The sequence below is a fragment of the Mytilus californianus genome, unplaced genomic scaffold, assembly GCF_021869535.1.
Source record: "Mytilus californianus isolate M0D057914Y unplaced genomic scaffold, xbMytCali1.0.p SCAF_9, whole genome shotgun sequence".
In the NCBI taxonomy this organism is placed as follows: Eukaryota; Metazoa; Mollusca; class Bivalvia; order Mytilida; family Mytilidae; genus Mytilus; species Mytilus californianus.
In genome coordinates this window covers 85,839,947-85,862,724 of record NW_026262745.1, presented here as the reverse complement: position 1 = coordinate 85,862,724, position 22,778 = coordinate 85,839,947, and the positions used below count along the sequence as shown (strand labels likewise).

The following is a 22,778-nucleotide window of genomic DNA, read 5'->3' as shown; positions in this document are numbered from 1 at the left end:
TTGAGACAATTGCTAGTAGGAACTTGTGAGTTCCTTTGAAACCCTCATCATAACAATTCATTTATATTGTCTAGAATCTTGCAACTTCAGCGATACTTAATAAAGATCGCATTCATTTATACATTTAACACGTTTTAAAACATCTTTTTAAGAAAGTTTACTTTCATACCTGTCTTCTGAATTCCGATATGGATCCAAGCCTTTTTATTTGTTTCCTTACACGTTCTGGTTTGGTATCGGATAAGGTATACACTTGTCGGAGGAAAAGATCGCCGTTAGCAAAATACAGTGGCGCGTTGAAACCAACAATCCTTATTCCCGAGAATCCACGAGTCTGTGAATTAAATCAAATCAAGTTATACATGTGTTCGTTTCATCATAATAAGTCTGTAAGTTAAATGAAATTAAGTTGTACAAATGTGCGTATCATGATGACGAGTCTGTAAATTAAATGAAATTAAGTTATACAAATGTGCTTATCATGATGACGAGTCTGTAAGTTAAATGAAATTAAGTTATACAGTTGTTCGTTTCATGATGATGACAATTATGGTGCTGCTATATATTATATTTGGGAATATCCAGACTGTTCAACTTTACTTTCATTTGAACTTATGTTTTATTGAAGTTTTCTGAGATAATTGGAAGTCGATTTAATTTATCATGTGACCAATTGTTGTACGGGTTCCTTATCATACCATGGAGCAGGAGGTGAATGGGTTACTGACTACCATAGAGAAGTCCCATCAAATGGTTGCTAAACCCAAGAGAATATATTGGAAAGTAGTCGGTTGATAAGGTTTGATTTTGTCAGTTTTTATGGAATTCCCCCTTTTTGAATTTACCTTGGAGTTCGATATTTTTGTTGTACTTTTCTACATTGAAACTCTACCCCATTCAAATACTGTTATTTGGTATTTTCTACATTTCTGTATTCTTGTACCATATTTTTAGGTTTAAAATAAAGTTGTCGGAGGAAATCATATGATCGGTGACACTTCATGTCAGAACTGAAAATGGGGTTTTTATCTACGAGAAAGACTGTGTCCCCCATTATTTTTTTCTGTTAAAAAAAAACTGTCTTAAGTTCTTCAAAATTTCCGTTTCATAACTAAATACCATTACAATTATATATGTACCTTAATATATTTAGATTCATCTGCAAATGCATTAACAGGATCGATTTTCTTTAATATCCTGGCCTTAGCACTGAAAAATAAATCCTGTATTTAATATATATGCAACAATTAGGATAATGTCTTTAACTAAATGTTAAGGCTATTCTTTTGTACTGCAAATTTGATCTCACTTTTTACGATTTCAAAAACAGCTTGTATAGCAGACATGAGTCATATTTATATCAATGATTATTTCTTTTTTCTTACATTTGTAACTTATACTGTCGGGAATTTGTGAAATGCAAGATTCGCACTGATTTAAAAAAACAGTTCAGTTTCCATACGATAAACACTGTGTGGGGGGTTCGAAGTAATCGAATGATTGACTTGTGTATGGTTGTTTTCGTGACATCCATTTGACGACACATCGGTCAACCATTTTTCTTATTATGACTTTTTAAATAATGGAGACAGTTTTATAACAATGTATTCCATTTGAAATTTAAAGCGGTTTTGCAGATTTAGTGAGTTTCAAGCAATTTAAATCAGAAAATTGATAAATTTTGTAAATTTTTAATAATAGACAACATGCAAGATGTAAATATTAAAAAAAAAAGATTTTAGAGAATGTACAAATCCATACAATCAATTATATTAGCACAAACTTACACCTGGGTCCTGACGACAACTGTTACAAAAGAAAAGCCAATTCCTACCCACAATCCAATGTCTACATAGAACACTACCACTGATATAAATGTAACTATCCATATAACCTACAAAGTATAAGATAAAATGCATGTAGTAAATATCAGTAGTTAAGGTAGCACAATACAAAAGCAACTAAATTTTATCAAAATTTCATTTTCAGCTGTTTTTGTTACTTCTTAATATTCCAAAACCACTGAAGAAAAATTTATTTACATATCTTGCACTGTTAATGAGTTTTGATGATAATTAGTTTTATAAACAAATGCAGGTGTCTGACTGATACAAGATAAGAACATGTGGTTTATCAATAGAATCATTTGGTAGCTTTATGACCACTGACCAGCAATAAAAATAACAGTTATGAAAAAAGAGGTGGATTAGGGATTTATGGAAAAATGAAGATAATGAATTCCAAATAAAAATACATTTCTATATTTGAGCTGCCAGGAGAAAAAAAAACACTATTTGAAGATATAGAGGGAATCAAAATATAAATGTACAGATATTAAAAAAAGATAATTGTACAACAATTAATGTTGCTGATGTTTATACTAGAATTTCCTGAGGAGAATGTTTAAATATGAATTCTTTTTTAAAGGAAAATACAAATTAAATATTTCATTTTCAAACTGCAAAAAAGAAAAAAATCTACTTTGTGTAAAACACCATATTTTCATTGTATACAATTGTAATTCTAGAAATCCCCCATAAGGATCCTCTAGACTGACCAACTAATCATTTTGTGTACACATGCATAACTTACTTTTTGTAACAAAGCAAAAATCAAAATATATTATTTTATATACTAAAAGAATAAAATCCATTTTGAAAAAAAAATAAATGCAATGTGTAATTAAACTTCTGAGATCATTAATAGTCAAAGTTTATCATGGTGGCCGGAGTTTTGACCATATCAGTAGCAATTGACTTACAGCTAGGTCAATAATGATATAACATCTCCCGCCAGATCTGATTTTTGATGCATAGGGTGAGCATTTTCTTTATATATTTAGAATTGCTCACATGGAATGCTTTCTTACTGGTCAAAACCTAATTGATTTTTGATTAAAGGCCAATCCTGAAGCATGGTACATGTTTGAATTATATCGAAGTTAATGGGGTACAAGTAGGAAAATCCTTATTTATTCAATTGTGACACATTCATTTTTGTCATGAAAATGTAGTTTTAAATGAAATTAGCTCCTAGATGGGTGCCCCCATATGCCTGATTTTCACATATGTTGTTACTTGACCAGTTATCTTCAAAACCATGTCTCAGATTTCCAAAAACATCAATAGAACAAATTTTATACCTAATTAAATTTAGTGATCTCTTATGAATTGGGGTTGAAAACTTCATTGAAGGTTTATGAAAGAATGAAATACGATAGGAAAAATCTGAGACACAGTTTTGGAGGTCAAACTGTGTTGTACAAGAATCTATAAAATATTTTGGGATGGTATGAATAACAAAGAAGCTAATTTCATTCATGTGTGGACATCACAATAAAGCAACTAATTACATAATAATTAATTATGTAATAATTATGTCATGATGAAATTATCACCATTTGAAAGATTAATATTTCTTCTTTCTTTTGGTACCTTAATTATTTATAATATTTAAAGCTTGATGAAAGAAATTACATCAGTTTAAAGTTGTATGATTGGGGATGAAAAAATCTTTGTATTGTGCTACCTTAATTCGTCATTTCAGAATCTGAGGCATTCTGGGGGAAATTTTCAAAAGCATAGACAAAAATGTTGTGATTGGCTAACAGCAACCGTAGAAAAGAAATTCAACTGATGAAGTGACGCCTTTTTCGTTTTCGGCTGCCAACAATTGAATTATATGTAGTGCTTTAGATTCTGAAATGGCGTATTATGATATATAAAAAATTATTAAAAGGAATAAGGCAACACATTAACAACGCCTGTTTATAAAATTTTTAGGTCAACAAATGTGTTGAAGGCGGTTTACATTTTTGTCAATTACAATAAATCTCCTGGTGTTTATACCAATTGCCATCAATTTAAAATATATATATTTTATTTTGTGTACATTTCACAAAGGTACATAATTGATTGATATGAATATTGCAAGCATAGGTTTTGAGAAAATTTGATTTTGATGATTTGTCAGTGGTATATATAGACAATAACTGTTTAGTGTCTTTAAATATCAGCTGTATTTGTACGAGGCTAAGAAACAGGTGTAATGCGAGCTTCAGCGAGCTATTACTCCTGTTTTGAGCCGAGTAAAGACAAACAGTTATTGTCTTTATCCTGCAATTAATTTTGTACATTTCTTTTCCATCCCAATCGTTGAATTTGTTTTTGAAAGAAATCGACATGACTTAAACGCGGACCGCAATAAGGACCCCAAATTAAACTGTGACGTAAGCAGTTATTTGATATAACCATTCGCTCGCAACAGAAGCAGGATACCAGGAGATTATATACGTCTAATATACGAATATCACTTCGTGTTATCTGTACACCTGCATTAGAATAGTAGAAAGGTCGATTGCAGGATAAATATAATTATGTTTAAGGGGGTTCGATTTACACTTACATTCATTTCAGCATGAATGAGAACAGTTATCATTTATGAAGGATATTGCCAATGGCGTAGTATTTTTGAAGTAGTCACATTGTCTAAACATAATATGTGTTTCTTTTGCTGCAGTTTTTTTAGTGTTATTTTTCAATGCTGTCCATGTTATTTCTACACGGTAACCGAATCGTCATCTTTTGTCTTCAAAACATTGTTTTAATTTCAAATTGACCCATTGAGTCAATGTTTTGGAATTGATAATTTACATCTTCTAATGGTTTCTAGATTTGGGGATATCTTAGGGTAAATAAAGGCAACAGTAGTATAGCGCTGTTCAATAGTCATATTTCGATTAAGCAAAAACAAAATCGGGTGACAAACTAAAATCGAAGGAAACACATCAACTATAAGAGGAAAACAACGGAACAACAGAAACACTGAACTACAACAAAAGCAAACGCCAACATACATAGAAACGGACTGTAAGACAAGAGACATCCATGAGTCCGTTATTGTGCGTTGTGATATCTCTAAACACTTAATATGATGCATCAACGTATTTTAAGAGGAATAACATGGTGTTTGCCACTAGTGGAACGGGAACTGCTGACTCCTACGAAACACATGACTAGTTTTTAATGGGTTTTGCAAAACACCTGACTTCATACCTGGCATTTGTAGGGGTTCGTGTAGCTCACTCCATAGTATTCTGTGTATAAAAATAAAAAGATGTGGTAGGATTGCCAATGAGACAACTCTCCACAAGAGACCAAATGATACAGGAATAAACAACTATATGTCACCGTGAGGCCTTCAATAATGAGAAAATCCCATACCGCATTGTCAGCTATAACAGGCCCCGAAATGACAAATGTGATGCAATTCAAACGAGAAAACTAACGGCCTAATTAATGTACAAAATGAAGAACGAAAAAAAATATGTTACACAGCAACAAACGACAACCACTGAATTACAGGCTCCTGACTTGGGACAGTTACATACAGAATGTGTCGGGGTTAAACTAGTTAGATGGCGCCAAACCCTCCCACTAACCTGGGACAGCGGTGCAACAGCACAACACAAGAACACACTATGCAAAACAATAAACGAAAAACAAATATGATAAACAGCAAAAAACAACAATCACCACTCAATAACTCGCTCCTGACTTGGGACAGGCACATATAGAATGTGGCGGGGTTAAACTAGTTTAGTTCATTATTCAAATGTGACGTCACCCTTTTTTTTGCGTTGATCTCTTTGGCTAACTCGGCTGTGAAATTTTAAGTGCTGGTTTATGTTGTTTTATGTATCCTTTTTTATTCTGTAGTTAGTCACCACTTCGGTGTTATCATGTATATCTATTATATAGCCATTTTTATAAATTTACTGTTTGCAAAAGTATGAATTATTCTAAATACTAAGGATTTTCTTATCCCAGACATATAACCTTAGCCGTAGTTGGCACAACTTTTTAGAACTTTTGGTCCTCAATGCTCTTCAACTTTGTACTTGTTTTGGCTTTCGTACTTTTTTGATCTTAGCGTCACTGGTTAGTCTTGTGTGGACGAAACGCGCGTCTTGCGTATTAAATTTAAAACCTTTTGTTAACTATTATTCGTATGTTTCTCTGTCCTATATGTTCTCCCATTTATTTGTACTGTAGTCCTGTCATGTACTGTTGTCATTTTAATGTTATATTTAACATTGCCATAAAAGCAGGAGGTTTGTCTAGCCACAAAACCAGGTTCAACCCACCATTTTTTTCTTAAAAATGTCCTGTACCAAGTCGGGAAATGGCAATTGTTATCGTATAGTTTGTTTCTGTGTGTGTTGCATTGTCGTTTGTTGTTTGTTCATTTCAGTGTTTCTGTTGTTTCGTTGTCCAAAGGTACTATATTGTATTGTTTATTTGCATAATTCTCTGTCCGTAATGTTGTACTGTATTCATGTCATGTAATGGTGTCATTTAGTGTTATATTTAACATTGCCATAAAAGTGCGAGGTTTGGCTAGCCACAAAACCAGGTTCAACCCACCATTTTTTTCTTAAAATGTCCTGTACCAAGTCAGGAAAATGGCCATTGTTATATTATAGTTCGTTTCTGTGTGTGTGTTACATTTTAATGTTGTGTTTCTGTTGTGTCGTAGTTCTCTTATATTTGATGTGTTTCCCTCAGTTTTAGTTTGTAACCCGGATTTGTTTTTTTCTCAATCGATTTATGAATTTCGAACATCGGTATACTACTGTTGCCTTTATTTATGTGGTGTTTTATGGACTGTTGTTGGTTTTTTCTGGTATTTTGCAAATTGTTCTATCTGGTTTTCTTGGTTGCCCTTTTTCGAGCAAAATTGGCTCCTTCCAATTTTTTGAAAATGCCAGACTACATCACTGATGATTTCTGTATTAGATTTTATTAAATATTAAATATCACCATGCTATTTTTATAAAAGTTTTACGTATTATATTTGGCAATATAATTTGAGACAGCGAATATTAAATACCCTCTTTAAAAATTGGAACTTTCACTTTGCTATGGCGTTTCTTAATCATACTTACAAAATCGTAAGCTGATACATGAAACAGCTTTTTAAGCTGGAACAACTGCATGAACATACTTCTCAATGCTACCACGATGATTGATGATAATACACACTGGAAGTATAAGTTAATTGCAATGTTTATGAAGAATGATGTTCGATCAATGCTTTAAAAAAAACTTTATGACTATAGTGGCTATAGTTCATGTATAAAAATAATAATTGCTTTGACAGACAGTAAAGGTAAATAATTTGATCCAGAAGTAGCATCATTGTTATACTTTTTTGTTAAGTACATAAGTGAATCCATAGTGTCACAATAACTATGTTTTGTTTGTTATTTTTGTGTCCTTTGTGGTTTTGATACTCAAAGAAGGTTTACATGTTTGGTTTTCAGGTACCGGACGGTCTGGAAGGGGTTCTTTATTTCTGCATTCCTTAATTTCTAAGGCTATTTTTCTCTATTCCTTCTTTTTTGTCCAAGTATTCTGTATCTTTTTAATATATATAATTCAGGACATCATTATTCCCTTTTGTTTTATTTTAATTCATTTTTCTCTTTTTGTTGTTATTTTTTTGGACCCATTATTCTCTATTTTGTACACGCCACATCCAGATCCTCATGAAGATAATTCAAATAATTGCATGATTATCTCTTTGTTGTTCTATTTAGGTTCGTGTCACTTTTTGTTTAACAGTGATAAACATATCAGCAAGATGGATAAATTATCCTATTTAAGAAATACTTACATTTGGTAGATCTTCAAAGAGAGGTCCAATAACCAAAATTACAATGAGAACAAGAGCTGCAGAAAATACACTCGTAAGCTAAAAGGAAAGAAGAAATTTTCTTTTAAAATATGAATATTATTTAATCAAATTTTCCGTCTTATAATTTTCCTGTTTTTATAGATGTTTCTGTCAACTATACGTTGAATAATGATAGGTTTCTTCGACCAGGTCTAAAGTGAACTAATAAAACAGTTTATCATACTATTGACTGTTTCAGATACAAGTTTTGTTCTGGTAATATTCATTATTGTGTTATAGATTAGAAAAACAGTTACTATTTTCTTTTCGCACTCAAATGAAAAAAAATATGTTACTGTCTACAGAAAAAAAATGTATTTATAAAAACAAAATAAAAAGGACAGTTATCATTTTATAAGGAATTTGTCAATAGCGTAGCTTGTGATGAGAGGCAAAACATATATCAAAGCTATGTCACAGAGAAAAATGTCGAGGAGTTCCGATTGTTAATTGATAATTCAAACATGCCGACATTGGCAGAAATCTTCTGTTTTGTACACGGCAAGTCACGTTGATATGGTGTTCCGAAGGGATAGTACATTGCATGATGACATTGACGTTTAAAGACTAATATTCTATTACAGATAACTTATAAATCAAGACCATTTTGTGTGTACGTATAAACACTTCGTTTAAAGTATACAATTGATAATTGATTGTTTTCATAATAAAAGACATAACATTATTAGCAATGCAACACATGTTAATCATGTATTAATATTATAATTGTGACTTGAACGTTATAGCTATCAATAAATCATTATGTGTAAGAAAATATGTCTTTGGTCAGAACAATCATTTTATTAGTCTATTAGGATCAATAAATGCGTGTTATTCAATATTCTACTATGCCTTTTCCAATCGAAGAAAAACGATGGTCATATTAAAGCAATTTTTGACATTTTTACCTATTATTGTCTGTTTGTTTTGCTCACACATTGTTGTCAATATAATGGAATTCTATGCGACTGTCATACAAGTGAGAGGTTTAGCTAGCTATAAAACCAAGTTTAATCCACCATTTTTATACCTAAGGAAATGCCTCTACCAAGTCAGGAGGACTATGACAGTTGTTTACAATTCGTTTGATGTGTTTGAGCTTTTGATTTTGCAATTTGATAAGGGACTTTCCGTTTTGAAATTTTCAGTGGAGTGTGGTATTTTTGTTATTTTACTTTTTTCCACAATACTAGAGTGAATGTTCAGCAAATGCTGCTGCCGTGCATGTGTAATTGTATCTATGTGTAAAAGGACATGTGGGGTACCAGTCAATATGAGACAGCAACCTGCACCATATTAAAACCATATGGAGGTCAACATACGGTCTTCAACAATAAAGTGTATAAAAATCATGTCAACCAGCACATCGCCTGTTCAGCTATACATATTGTTCTACCGAATTGCAAACACCAGACTTTGGTGAGGATCATGTTGCTCACACACCAGACTTTGGTGAGGATCATGTTGCAAACACCAGACTTTGGTGAGGATCATATTAACACCAGACTTTGGTGAGGATCATGTTGCTCACACACCAGACTTTGGTGAAGATCATGTTGCTCAAATACCAGACTTTGGTGAGGATCATGCTGCTCACACACCAGACTTTTGTGAGGATCATGTTCCTTAAACACAAGACGTTGGTGAGGATCATGGTGCTCACACACCAGACTTTGGTGAGGATCATGTTGCTCACACACTAGACTTTGGTGAAGATCATGTTGCTCAAACACCAGACTTTGGTGAGGATCATGTTGCTCACACACCAGACTTTGGTGAGGATCATGTTGCTCACACGCCAGACTTTGGTGAGGATCATGTTCCTCACACACCAGACTTTGGTGAGGATCATGTTGCTCACACGCCAGACTTTGGTGAGGATCATGTTGCTCACACACTATACTTTGGTGAGGATCATGTTCCTCACACACCAGACTTTGGTGAGGACCATGTTGCTCACTCTTTAGTTTTCTGTGTTGTGCCATATAGATTGCTGTTTGTCTTTTGGTCGTTCTTTGTTTTTTGCTAGACGATATCAGTTTGTCTTCCAATTAGGAATCTTCAACCTTTGTGGGTCTAGATTTAAATCATTCCATTACATTTTCTGTCTTTCAGTAATCAACATGGATTATTTACCTGGGTTTTACCTCCTGCTGATTCTTGAACAGAGCTACGGGAAACAGACGCTGCAGCAGGGTAACAGGAGAAAAAAGATCCAAATATATTAGATACTCCATATGCAATGAATTCCTAGAATAGTGAAAAAGAGTATGTGTTTTATATGTGTCATATACAATGTATATGCAATTAATTCCTAGAATAGTGAAAAAGAGTATGTGTTTTATGGTTCCTAGTATACGCAATGAATTCCTAGAATAGTGAAAAAGAGCATGTGTTTTTATGTGTCAAATATAAGCAATGAATTCCTAGAATAGTGAAAAGGAGTATGTGTTTTTATGTGTCATATATATGTGCAATGAATTCCTAGGTTAGTTACAAACAGTATGTGTTTTTATGAGTCATATATAAGCAACGAATCCTATAATAGTAAAAAAGAGTATGTGTTTCTATCTGTCATACATATGCGGTGAATTCCTAGATTAGTTAAAAGTTGTATGTGTTTATGTGTCATATATATGCATTGAATTCTTTGGAAAGTTAAAAAAGACTATGTGTTTCGTATTCGTTTTTTTCACAGAACTTACGCCTCTATGTCTTAGAAAAAAATTGTCTTTCAAAACAATCCTTGATTTATGATGGAAATTGTATAAACTAAGAACTGAGATCTTATAAAACTATGTACTAAAAATATAAATATAGTACTTAAGCTGTTTGTTGATAATATAAATGTACAGAAGATATAACCAAAAACGAACCAAAGACATTAAGAGAATTTACTATACAAAATGGAAAACACAAATCGGAAAATATTTAGACAAGGTATACCTGGTTTGAATCTATTCTGTAATGATGTTTCTTTGCCATAAGGGCAGCAAGAGAAACAGACTGAGCAAATGCAACAACGGCGACAATGATAGCTTCACTGAAATTATCTGCAGCATCTCTGAATGAAGGGATTTTAGGTTCCGGTAACCTGAAAAAAAATTAATTGTCCTTGAAATTCGAAGTTTGAGAATTTAAAAGACGGTGGGTAAATCATAGTTCGTACCCAAAAAGATAGAAAAAACATAAAGTCATTGGTTGAATTCCTATTGTTTATGAAGTTGTTAGCCAACCACAACGGTTTGGTATACGCTTTTGAAAAACGTTACCTAGAATTCATTAGACACTGAAACATCGAATTCTGTAACATATATTTTGACTGGAAACTAGTATACGAACAGATAAAATAAAACATTTGATTACTACTACACAAAATATTAAATTAAAATTATGACTTAAGGGAAAATACGACTTTTGTATATGTTACTCATTTATTCAATATGTTTCGTCATGCTTTATGTTAAGTTATTGATGAAATAAGTTGGCCGTAGGTTGTTTTCTGATTGTCAATGTATCAATCTAAATCGAGGTTCATTGAGGAAAGCTTATGGTCTCGTCAAGACGGACGGCAATAACCTTTAACTTGACTGTGAAATGACTCTTGAAATTGTCCGCGATCTTTTGTTGAGCAATCAAAGAAAGAACCTTGGATTATGAAATAAAAAATGTTGTGACAATTTAAATGTCACTTTATTTTGATAAACTTTAGATTATTTTAGTATAACAAAATATGCATACGTATGTAAAGTACTATAAAGTACTTTAAATGACAAGATTATCATATAAGTATATGTTTACCCAGCAGGAACTTTCCCAACAGTTTTCATTCCATATGTATCATGAAAATGTCCATAATGAGACGCCAGTGTACCAATGATTACCTACAGTAGAGAACATATTTAGCAAATGGGATATAAAAAACGAGGAAAGCTAATGTAACAGCTGTGTCCTTGTTTATATATCAATCAAAATATCGTAAAAAAAATAGCAAAACAAATAAATAAATAATATAAACATTGTTTACTATCGTGCAACTCATTTTTTATTAGTTGATAAATACTGCAATCTTGTTATTATGACTTTTTTAATATTTCATAAGTTTGTATTACAATATAAAAAATAAGGAGATGCGGTATGATAGTTGTCTCATTGGCAACCATACCACATCTCCTTATTTCTATATCATAGGCCACCGTACGCCCTTCATCAATGAGAAAACCCCATACCGTGTGGGCTGTTACATTCGTGTGTATCCTAATGGTGTTAGGTTATTAACTCCGTAATAGCTTTTATGGTTTCAAAATTGTTTTAGATTATCACAATTCTGTCCATGGCTCTTAATGCCGTATATCAATTTGCATTCCCAGTTTCTCGTCCAAACGCGATGTCCACGTGACATTTTTTTTACCAATAAGCCTTCAAACTAGAGATCGCAAAACCTCCCCCTCTAATCTACACTCACCACTACTAATTCAACAGGTATAGGTATCTTCAAGTGTTTCTTGAATCTTGTGTTGACCTGAACCTTCACTATATATAAAATCACAATACAAATCGCCGACATTATAATTGTAGCGGGATTTGTATCACCAATGTTCTCAATAATTGCTTTGTACGTCTGAAAAAATAAAAATGATAATTTAACTTATCTTAAAAAAACTATGAAATAACTTCATACATTGCGTATTTTTTGTAAAATAACAAAATGTTTCAACTTATCTTGAAAGTGCTTATTGTCGTAAACAAAAGTATTTAAACTTGTCACTAGGAAGTGCTAATTTGCTGTAAATAACAAATCTATTAAAAATTATCTTAAGATTGCTGATTTGCTGTAAAATATTGTAAATCGTGAATTTAATATCAAGCAATAAGAAATTTGTTAATAATACATTAAACAAAATCTTTCTAGAATATTGAAAGTTTACACTTGCAAACAAGCGTGTTGAATGTTGTGTAATACGTCTAAGCGATACTAATATGCTATACTTAAACATATCACAGAGAATTATGCTGACTTTCTGCTTTTCTCATTAGGACTATTTCCTGGCTTTCAGTCAGTATTATAATTTAACATATATAGTATCCACTCAAATTAAAGTAGAATAAAAACAAGTCTAGCAGTTCATCACGATGTAAGTTAGTTCGTTTGTAGTATAATAGTACTCCATTATTTCAAAAAGATTCATCCAATTACTATATTGATATGACTAACGATATTTGTGTTGTTTTTTGTTTTGTTTTCTTGGGGAGAGGGGTAATACTAATGCAAAATTGCAGGATTTTCTGTAAATTGACCGAATCTCGTAAACTCGGCCCGGCGATTCAACACAGAACTTTATGAGAGCCGAATGATGATCTTGCTTCGGAAGTTGGATTTTCTGGGTTTGTTTTGCCTCTATAACGTTACATTTTACAACAACTGTAGTTAAAACATAAATAAACTGAACTTTTGATTTCTTAAAATATACTTACATTAAATATTTGATATAGGTTTGGAAACCGTTTTATTTTTAATCCAAATATGTACTTGACTTGACTAGTAAACACGTGTACAGCAGCCCCGGTGGTGAATCCACTGACCAGAGGGTCGGACATATATGTGGTGACAAATCCCAAACGGAAAACACCAAATAATACCTGAAATAAATTATTAATATACAGTAACAATACTATAACCTCTAGCCTTTGTTAGTCTTGGGTGTTTTTTTTTTCTTCTTTCATTTGAATGTTTCGGAGTTTAGTATGGCATCCATTTCACTGAACTAGTATAAATTATTGTTTAGAGGCCAGTCAATAAGACAGCATCCCAACAATATGATAAAAACAATCTTGAAGTTAACTTAGTATACGCTCTTTAAAAATGGCAAGTGTCAATATTATTTGTTAAGCTTTATGATTGGTTCGTCAAGCTATATTTACATGTAATAGTTACCGCAAACGGCATACACCACCAACACCAAATTCCCACATGGAAATTAAAAGTGAAGAAAAAGGCAAAGGAAAAAATAGAACGACGGAAATCATTAAAAATGTAAATATAAATTTTAGATTCACTTACTTGTATCACACCGACAAGAAAACATACAGACGCTGCTAACGCCATCTTTTCTACATCTAGTGCAGAAATAAGATCAGGTGTACCCGGTGTTGTTGTGGTATAATTGCCACCGGTCACATTGTAGGGTTCGACTGTTATAACTCCTGGCTTTTCTTTCAGTTGTGAAACAATAGATCCAGTCATAAGACTCACAACAGCCACAGTGCCTTAAATAGAATAATAAATTAGATAAGACAAATTGCTATATATTAAAGGAGGAGATGCTGTAAATGAATAAAAAGAGTTGTTGGGTACACGTCAATGAGACAGAAACCCAATAACAAACACAATCAAAAGACATTTAGAGGGCAAGATCTTGTCTTCAACAATAGGCATTTGTCTATAATAGATAAGATAAGATAAGATGCTCCTTATTCCAGACTCATAAGATCCATATATATATATATATACATGACACCAAATATTCTGTCTGAAAAGGATACATAGTTAAAATATTTACAGTATTATAGTAGTTATAGTTAAAAATTTAGATATATCCATTGTACCATACTCTAAATACAAAAACCACTTCTGAGAATTGTATTAACCAAATGATTTTTTCAAGCCATTTAACAAACTAAACATTGACTTTCGCATAACTTCCTTGAAGGACATAGCTTCATTTACGACAAACATATTACTTGCAAAACATCTATATTGATATCCCATTATTGCTCTGAAAGCGTTATTATACACTACTTACATTGTATTTAAAGAGTCTATAAAATAAGTCGAGCTCTTTATGTCTATAAACGTTGTGAAAACGTTAACAGAAACATTCCAAGATCAATCATCAACACACAATTCTTCAAATCACATGATACATCGATATGAACTACGACAACTACTGGAGAGGTTCCTGGCTTGGGACAGACACACAGAATTGTGTCGAGATTAAAGTAGTTTTTTTAGAGAAATCAGTCCTCCCTTTTTATGATTATATATAAAAATAAGAAGATGTGCCAATGAGACAACTCTCTGCCAGAGACCAAACGACATATTGGTCCTGATTGTTATCAAATTTCAGGAATAATCATACGACTTATCTAATATTGTATTCATATACAGGTCACCGTATCACTTGCAATCGTATGTTATTTTCAATTGTTCATATAAAGAATTCAAACGAGACAAGGAACGATCCTTTTTTTCTTGGATTACAATTTTTTATTCACATTCTTAAAGATTGATTTTTACATTTTCTTCTTTCCCAAAATTTAATTTTGAATGAGCACAAATAACTATTTATATATCATGATCATAGACGATCGGAGCATCTTTTCATTGGACATTTAATCTAATAAAAGACAAGTGTGCTTAGACTTTTGATTGGACAATTATTCCGAAGCCAACTGTACTAAGACTTTTAATTGGACAATTAACAAATGGATCATCGGCATGTGTAGTTATCTCCCACAATGGAACGAAAATACTATATTTAATACTTACCCATTGAAATGTGTTTGGATGTTCCAAAAATATAATAGAGAAGAACGGGAAAGAATGCTACATAAAGTCCGACAATAGGTGGGAGATCTGCTAACATGGCGTAGGCCATACCTAGAACAAATATAACATTAAAAGTACACAATCATTCCAGTTAATATATTTAAAAACTTTAAATTCTGATATATTGACATTTGCAATTTGTTTATGTATTCCGAATAATGTAGTTTTGTATAAAATAATAACAACGTACGGATTAAGAGTGCATGCGAAAATATACATAATCTCTTGTGAAGAGTTGTCTCATTGGCAATTTTACCACATCTTCTTAGTTTTATATAATAGCTAAACCAAACAAATAGCAGGACTTCACCCCAAGTCATGGCGTTTACAGCACCCTTAATATTAATTGTATACATTTGTTTTATGTAAGGTTTAACTGCAATTGTTTTGTTTGTTTCTTATGGTAGGAAAATCAAGTGACAGGTACTATCTCGCCCAAAACCCTATCAAAGTACCCGTTTCCCATGGATATACATTATAACCATGTCAGGGATATCATTTGGCAGCGTATGGTTGATCTTTTCATGTACTAAATTTTGCAGGTGATTTTTGATTTGTAAATACAGAATATTGTTTTTACAAAAAAAAATGTAATCCTTAAATCTTATATTTTTAGGATTGAGTTGTCAAATATATTTACTTCTTTTTAAAAAAAAAATTCTAGTCCAAAAAAATATCGTTTGCAAAACAAATAACATCTTGTCCCCCTTTAAAAGGTATCAATTGCAACATAGATTTCTAACTTTTACTTGAATCCTGTGGACAGAAATTTCTGAATTATCATTATTGAGACAATCGGCTAATTTAAAAATCATTCCCGGAATGGAGAAAAAAAAGAAGGTTTTAACAAACAATTGAAAGAAATGAATGACTATCGTGTAATCAGAAAACAAAACTAAAAAACCGAATGGCAGTTATGTCTTTTTATTTGGATGGGTGGGGTGGTTTAGGGTGGTGTTGTCGTTTGGTCCCATCTCATTGGTGTTAACCCCACATTTCCGCTCATACATATATACAGTAGTACTCTTCAACATGTTAAACTTATTATTTTCTTCAATTACTGTACATACAATTGGGATTTTTTTGTTTATTTTATTTGTCCTTTCTCATTAAGACTCTTATTCTACTCTTGTCAAAGACTAATGTCATGAGAATGTACAATAGTTGGTATTTAGACGTACCTTGTGGAAGTTGCATAACACCAACGGTAAATCCAGCAATGATATCGTTTGGAAGATCAGTTCGAATTTTATATTTTTTCATAATATTAATACTAGGTACAGTTTTAAAGAAGCCCTTCTTCAATTGTTCCGATGAACAATTGCAGATTGAGCTAAATTGATTGCAGCACGATTCTTTAATAGATTCCTCGCTGTGGGGTTGTCGGTATTCCTTTCTGAAGGTATTAGCCTGGTATAGTTTCTGAGGTTCGTTTCCATTAGATATAGATGTTTCCTCAATCGAACCGGTTTCGACGTCCACATTTTGAACTGTTTGCTGAACTGTTTTTAAGTCACCATTTGAGTCGGACATGGCTGTATTTAGAGAAGTAGAAAATGTCAGCTAATTTTCTCTGTTCAGGTTGTCTGGAAAAGTAAGTTTAAACAATGATATAAACAATACGTATTTACATATTTAAAAGGCCAAAATATGAATTCAGTTAATTCGCTGCTGAAATTCACAATAAAAGAAAATTTTCAAATAAAAAAAAAGGAAGATACCAAGTGGACATTCAAAACTCATAAGTTGAGAACAAACTGGCAAAACCATGGCAAAGAACGAAAATAGACATAAAGACAAACTGGCAAAGCCATGGCAAAGAACGAAAATAGACATAAAGTCAAACTGGCAAAACCATGGCAAAGAACGAAAATAGACATAAAGCCAAACTGGCAAAACCATGGCAAAGAACGAAAATAGACATAAAGACAAACTTGCAAAACCATGGCAGAGAACGAAAATAGACATAAAGACAAACTGGCAAAACCATGGCAAAGAACGAAAATAGACATAAAGACAAACTGGCAAAACCATGACAGAGAACGAAAATAGACATAAAGTCAAACTGGCAAAACCATGGCAAAGAACGAAAATAGACATAAAGACAAACTGGCAAAACCATGGCAAAGAACGAAACTAGACAAAGACAAACTGGCAAAACCATGGCAAAGAACGAAAATAGACATAAAGACAAACTAGCAAAACCATGGCAAAGAATGAAAATAGACATAAAGACAAACAACATTCATCAAAACATTACCTAAATAAAGAGCTGCGCCATGAGGAGCGCATGATACGCCCGTCGTTTTTTCAAAGAATAAAGTTCCATAACTCCTCAATGTCATTTCAGAAATTTATAAAAAAAAAACTTAACGGAGGTTATTTAAATAGATATAAACCAGTCACCAAAGTTTCATGAAAACTGCTCAAAGCACTTTTGAGTTATTGTCCGAAAACTGGAAAATCCCCCTTTTTTCAATGAATAAAACCCCATAACTCTGAAACATAAAATCTAAAATTTATAAAAATTAAAAGGGAGCTCACGTCAATAGATATAAACAATTCATCAAAGTTTCATGCAAATTGATTTAAGCGTTTTTGAGTTTTTTTCGGACAACGGTATATCATAATATCACCCGTAAACGGGCGTATAAAAACTAAAGACTGAGCAACACGAACCCCACCAAAAACCCAGAGCGATCTCAGGTGCTCCGTAAGGGTAAGAAGATCCTTCTTCACATTAAACACCCGTAGTGTTTCTCCTATACAATTCCTTTATAAGTTTTTTTCAGTTGATTAAGCATTATGCAATTGCGGATTGGGAATTGTACATTACATGTATATAAAATTGAGAATGGAAATGGGGAATGTGTCAAAGAGACAACAACCCAACCAAAGAGCAGAAAACAGCCGAAGACCACCAATGGGTCTTCAACACAGCGAGAAAATCCCGCACCCGGAGTCCCGGAGGCGGGCTTCAGTTGGCCCCTAAACAAAAATGTGTACTAGTTCAATGAAAATGGACGTCACACTAAACTCCAAAACATATACATGAACTAAAATTAAAAAACATACAAGACTAACAAAAGCAAGAGGCTCCTCCTGACTTGGGACAGGCGCAAAAAATGGGGCGGGGTTAAACATGATATGTATGTTTCGCTATAATCGGGAATTTTGATTGACTGACAATAATCGCCAGTCAACCAATATCATATTTCATTTCCGTATAACATATAACAGCTATGACTGCAATGCTATCCGTGACAATGTTAAATATAATGCATTGAAAAACAAACGTAAAATTTGATATAACTCTCAATTTCATGGTTGTAGCATAAACATGTAATTACAAGAATTGATGTGTCTTTTAATAATGAAGCGTTGATTTAACATAAAGCGCGGAAAACTGTGCTTCGGTCAACGCTTTTACACCCCAATGAAATTATAAAAAAAGCATTCAATTCTTAAACAACATCACCAAATTCGTAAAACGTCAAGGATGTGAATTTTTTAACCCTTCAGTAGCGCCTTTTTCAATAAATAATGTATGGTTCTTAAAAAAAACATGGAAGTCTAAGTAATAGGTACTTGTACTTGGTTTTTTTTCTCAGAAAGAGTCATTTGAAACAATAGAATTTTTGTCTCTTGATTTTTCATATAAAATGTATGAAACGAAATTAATGTAAAAATTGAAATGAAAATATGCAAGTAACAAGAAATTTCAAGACGTTTTAACATTTTTTATTTTAGATGTACCGATTGCTTCAAAATGACTCTTAACTGCAATATTTATAGATTCTGCCGATTATGTAGTTTTAAAAGAGTTTTCAAGAAGAACATTTTGCATTTTTAGAATATATAGAACATTGATAGCACATGTTTCAAGAACATTATTTAGATTCTCTAACATTCATATCTAACATCGTTCGGACCTTGACCTTTGAGTGAAAAATATCATATTATAATTAAAAACATGTAAAATATGACAAATACTAATTTACAACTATACCAAATCCAAATTCTGGTTCCCCGTCTGTGTTCTTAAATTTTAAAGAACTTGTACTCAGAACCCTGTATCTTTATAATGACAATTACCATGTAAAGTCTGTTATTCGCATTGATCAATATAACATGTTTCAAACAACATAATTTGGATTAACCTTTTTTCATGGAATTCCGCTAGATTTAACGAACTAGTGTTTTTGAGTCATAGCTTCAGACGTTTGTCTCTTAATGTTTCCTGGACATAATTATTGTTGTAATTTATAATTATATGATTGTTATTTGACCTTTCTGCACTGACTTTTCTTCCAATTAAATTATCCGAAAAAAAATGCCTTATTATCTTGGATTACATTCTCGTTATCTCCAACGAGCTTTCGTGGAAGGCTACGATTCCTTACCCAAGCAAGCGTCCGTTTGGGGTAGTGTATAATGCTGAAAAATCTTATTTAAGTTAAAACATATACAATAGCTTTATGCTGGTGAAATTTAAACCCAAAAAAAGGGGGTGGGTGTATAAGATTACAGATGAACCAACCATATAAAAAAGTCACCAAAAACATCAGCGATATCAGTTAATTTTCTGTGTATTACATGAACATGAATATATGGGTTCATGGAAAAGATTTTATTCCAGGAAATTGATTTCTCTATTAATAAATTTCTGAGAAATAAAATCATAAATCATTGAAATTCTAAAAAAAAAAGTAAAATAGAGGAACTCATAACTACCAGTACGATACAACAAGAAAGCAATAAACTTGTACTAATATATAAAAACGTAGTACTTAACTAATAGTTTATCAAACATTTATTCAAATAAGGGATATGTCTATCCTAAATTATATACATGTACATGTAAATGCACTTTAAATTTTTTGAAACCAGCGTCACTGCTGAGCCATTTGTAGACGAAACGCACGTCTGGCGTACACAATTTCAATCCTGGTATCAATAATGAGTTTATTTACAAAATAAACGCTTGAAGTTTACGTGTATCAAATGAGTTATTTTTTTAACAAAATATAAATTTAGTATTCACAAGCTGTTGAATATCTTATAACTTCGTCTATGGGAATTCGGCAAACCTCGTAATATTCCGGTACCTTCCGCTTGCCCAGGTTTGCCAAATGATTACAATGTAGATTTTTTCAGTACTGAGAGCCTGGAGTAGTGGTCTTTCATTTCTTTAATCCTTATTTTTTTATCATTTTTCCGTATTCTTTATCTATTTTTCACATCATTCTCTCTTCTGCATATTTTAGCACCCTATTATTCTTAATTCTTTATTCTTCCCTATTTCTTTCTATATTCTAAATTCGAAGCCCTTTAATCTGCACTTTTTGACCACTATTCCCTATCATGTAAACCCCATCATACTAGACACTAATACGGATATATACAAAAATCTGAATAGTAAGAATTCCGCTTGAAAAAATATAACCATCAAATTTTAATTTTAAGTTTAAAACGATACTACAAATAAGTTCTTATGTGCGAATTATTTACATTTTCATGTTACAAGGTACATGTTATGAAAACGGAAAACAAATGTACTAAAAACAGCGTATATTCTTAATATAGCAATGTCTGTATATACTGATACGTTTTGGCGAAGTTGTCCAAGTACGTTACTTCTGACATGGGAACCAATGGCGATTGACCTACTGCACACTGTGCATGGCGTCAACTATGATATTATTTTCCTTTTTGGTTATGGTGTGTTACCATGCAGTCATCGTGGAGTTCTCTTTTTTTTTCTCTTTTTTTTTTTTTTTTTTTTATATACGGACTGCGTATAGAAACCCAACATCCGGTTATTTTCAATTTAATAAAAAAAAAATCGAACTAACATGTTCTTTGGATCTTTATGAACATGCATGAACTATTTGCCACTGAACGTTAAGCAACCACCAGTCAATCTTTGGAACTTACCCCTACCATGGTAAGATTTATGGATTTCTTTGGATATTATGTTTCAGAATCTAAAGGACTATGGGTAATTTAATTCTCCGTACCCAACATGAAAATATTATCACGCCATTGGTTGAATTTCCATTATTTAGGACTTTTTTTAACCAATCACGTTTGAGAATATTACCCAGAATGCATTAGATTCTGAAACTGCGAATTGTTATTTCTGTTCGATATTGATATCCTATCGTTCACAAATTCCACATTTTACTGCAAAAAGTTTTACTTTGAACTTCGAATGGTACAGTTCAGCCATGATAAATCCCTCACTCACCAGTTTTAAAATCGTATGCAGTTCGACAAATATTCTTTGAATTTGGTAGCGTATACTGACATTTTGATAAACGAATAGTGAGTTTCTCTTTTGATCCCTATGATAATATAACTTAACTTTCTTGAAAATGCAGATGCATGTAATCAAATGTTCGAGGAATGTCTTAAAATTTAAAACAAAAGAGCCAAATATCATGTGTTGCGTTTCTGTTAGAACTCAACATATATAAAAATAAAATTTTACTTTTTGGGAGATAGAAAAGACATCTTTGAATAAGTATAACAATTTGTTTCTTCACTTGCTTTGTTATAATATTCTGACTGACTTTGATGTAATATGATAAGCATACTATATAAACTTACTCATATTTTTTAGCATAGATAAATAAGATCCTGCTTTTATGGTGCAATTTCACGTTGTGAGTTTTGAGCTGATCGAGTTCATCGTTCAGAGATCATGTACGTAGCTTTGGGTAATATACCATATACTTTTTTGTGATTTGTTTATATTTATATTTACTGTTTACAGACATGTCAACATCTGTCCTTAAATAGATACATGAATTGATTTTTATGAGAAAAAATTTAAATAGAGAATCAAGCACCAAAATATATATTTTGTTACTATATATATTTTAAACGTGTATGTGACTAGTCAATTACTTGTATATTAGCTGCATGTTTTATTTAAAGAAAAATCAACACGACGGACCGTGACCTTTTAAACTTTCTAACAGACGACAAGACCTCGCCTAATCGAAACTTAAAAAATGAACACTTCACTGAAACAATGCAGGGGGTAAACCTCATATTAAGTTCCCTACCTTAATTTTGAAGAAACTTCCATTTCACGCCATGGTTGATTTTTGAGTTACAGTGAAAGCGACTATATTTATTGACGTGTTAAGTCGTACATGTAAGTATCCTGCAACAGATGTGTGTATTGATCTATATATATGTTTTTTTATTCAAATGTCAGGGTAAACTTAGTTATGATGTATATATCGGGCAAAATTCAATAGGTTGCAATGAGATGGGCGGTATTATATTTTTCTTTTCTTTTTTCTCTCTTTTTCAATAATTTGAAATGAAAACTACTTACATTTCATCGATTGGTTTATTGTCATTTGCTAAAAGTACCGTCATGTAAAATATCTCGTGTATATTCAGGACGATTAAACAA

At 32.2% G+C, this 22,778-nt stretch overlaps 1 protein-coding gene across 2 annotated transcripts in view; it reads right to left on the bottom strand.

Annotated features, from left to right (window-relative positions):
- The window catches only part of LOC127714196 (sulfate anion transporter 1-like), a 30,896-nt gene extending 8,375 nt beyond the window's left edge, over nucleotides 1–22,521 (bottom strand). For both annotated transcript variants that reach the window (XM_052220215.1, XM_052220216.1), the window contains exons 1-14: nucleotides 22,420–22,521; nucleotides 16,528–16,932; nucleotides 15,287–15,397; nucleotides 13,799–14,004; nucleotides 13,213–13,377; nucleotides 12,203–12,358; nucleotides 11,539–11,621; nucleotides 10,684–10,831; nucleotides 9,874–9,987; nucleotides 7,678–7,755; nucleotides 6,947–7,042; nucleotides 1,788–1,894; nucleotides 1,140–1,209; nucleotides 170–334 (exon numbers count right to left, since the gene is read on the bottom strand). In XM_052220215.1, coding sequence (XP_052076175.1) covers nucleotides 170–334; nucleotides 1,140–1,209; nucleotides 1,788–1,894; nucleotides 6,947–7,042; nucleotides 7,678–7,755; nucleotides 9,874–9,987; nucleotides 10,684–10,831; nucleotides 11,539–11,621; nucleotides 12,203–12,358; nucleotides 13,213–13,377; nucleotides 13,799–14,004; nucleotides 15,287–15,397; nucleotides 16,528–16,879 — 1,851 coding nt within the window. In that variant the 5' untranslated portion in view covers nucleotides 16,880–16,932; nucleotides 22,420–22,521. The remainder of the gene's footprint in view (nucleotides 1–169; nucleotides 335–1,139; nucleotides 1,210–1,787; nucleotides 1,895–6,946; nucleotides 7,043–7,677; nucleotides 7,756–9,873; nucleotides 9,988–10,683; nucleotides 10,832–11,538; nucleotides 11,622–12,202; nucleotides 12,359–13,212; nucleotides 13,378–13,798; nucleotides 14,005–15,286; nucleotides 15,398–16,527; nucleotides 16,933–22,419) is intronic.
- Nucleotides 22,522–22,778: the final 257 nt, after the last annotated feature.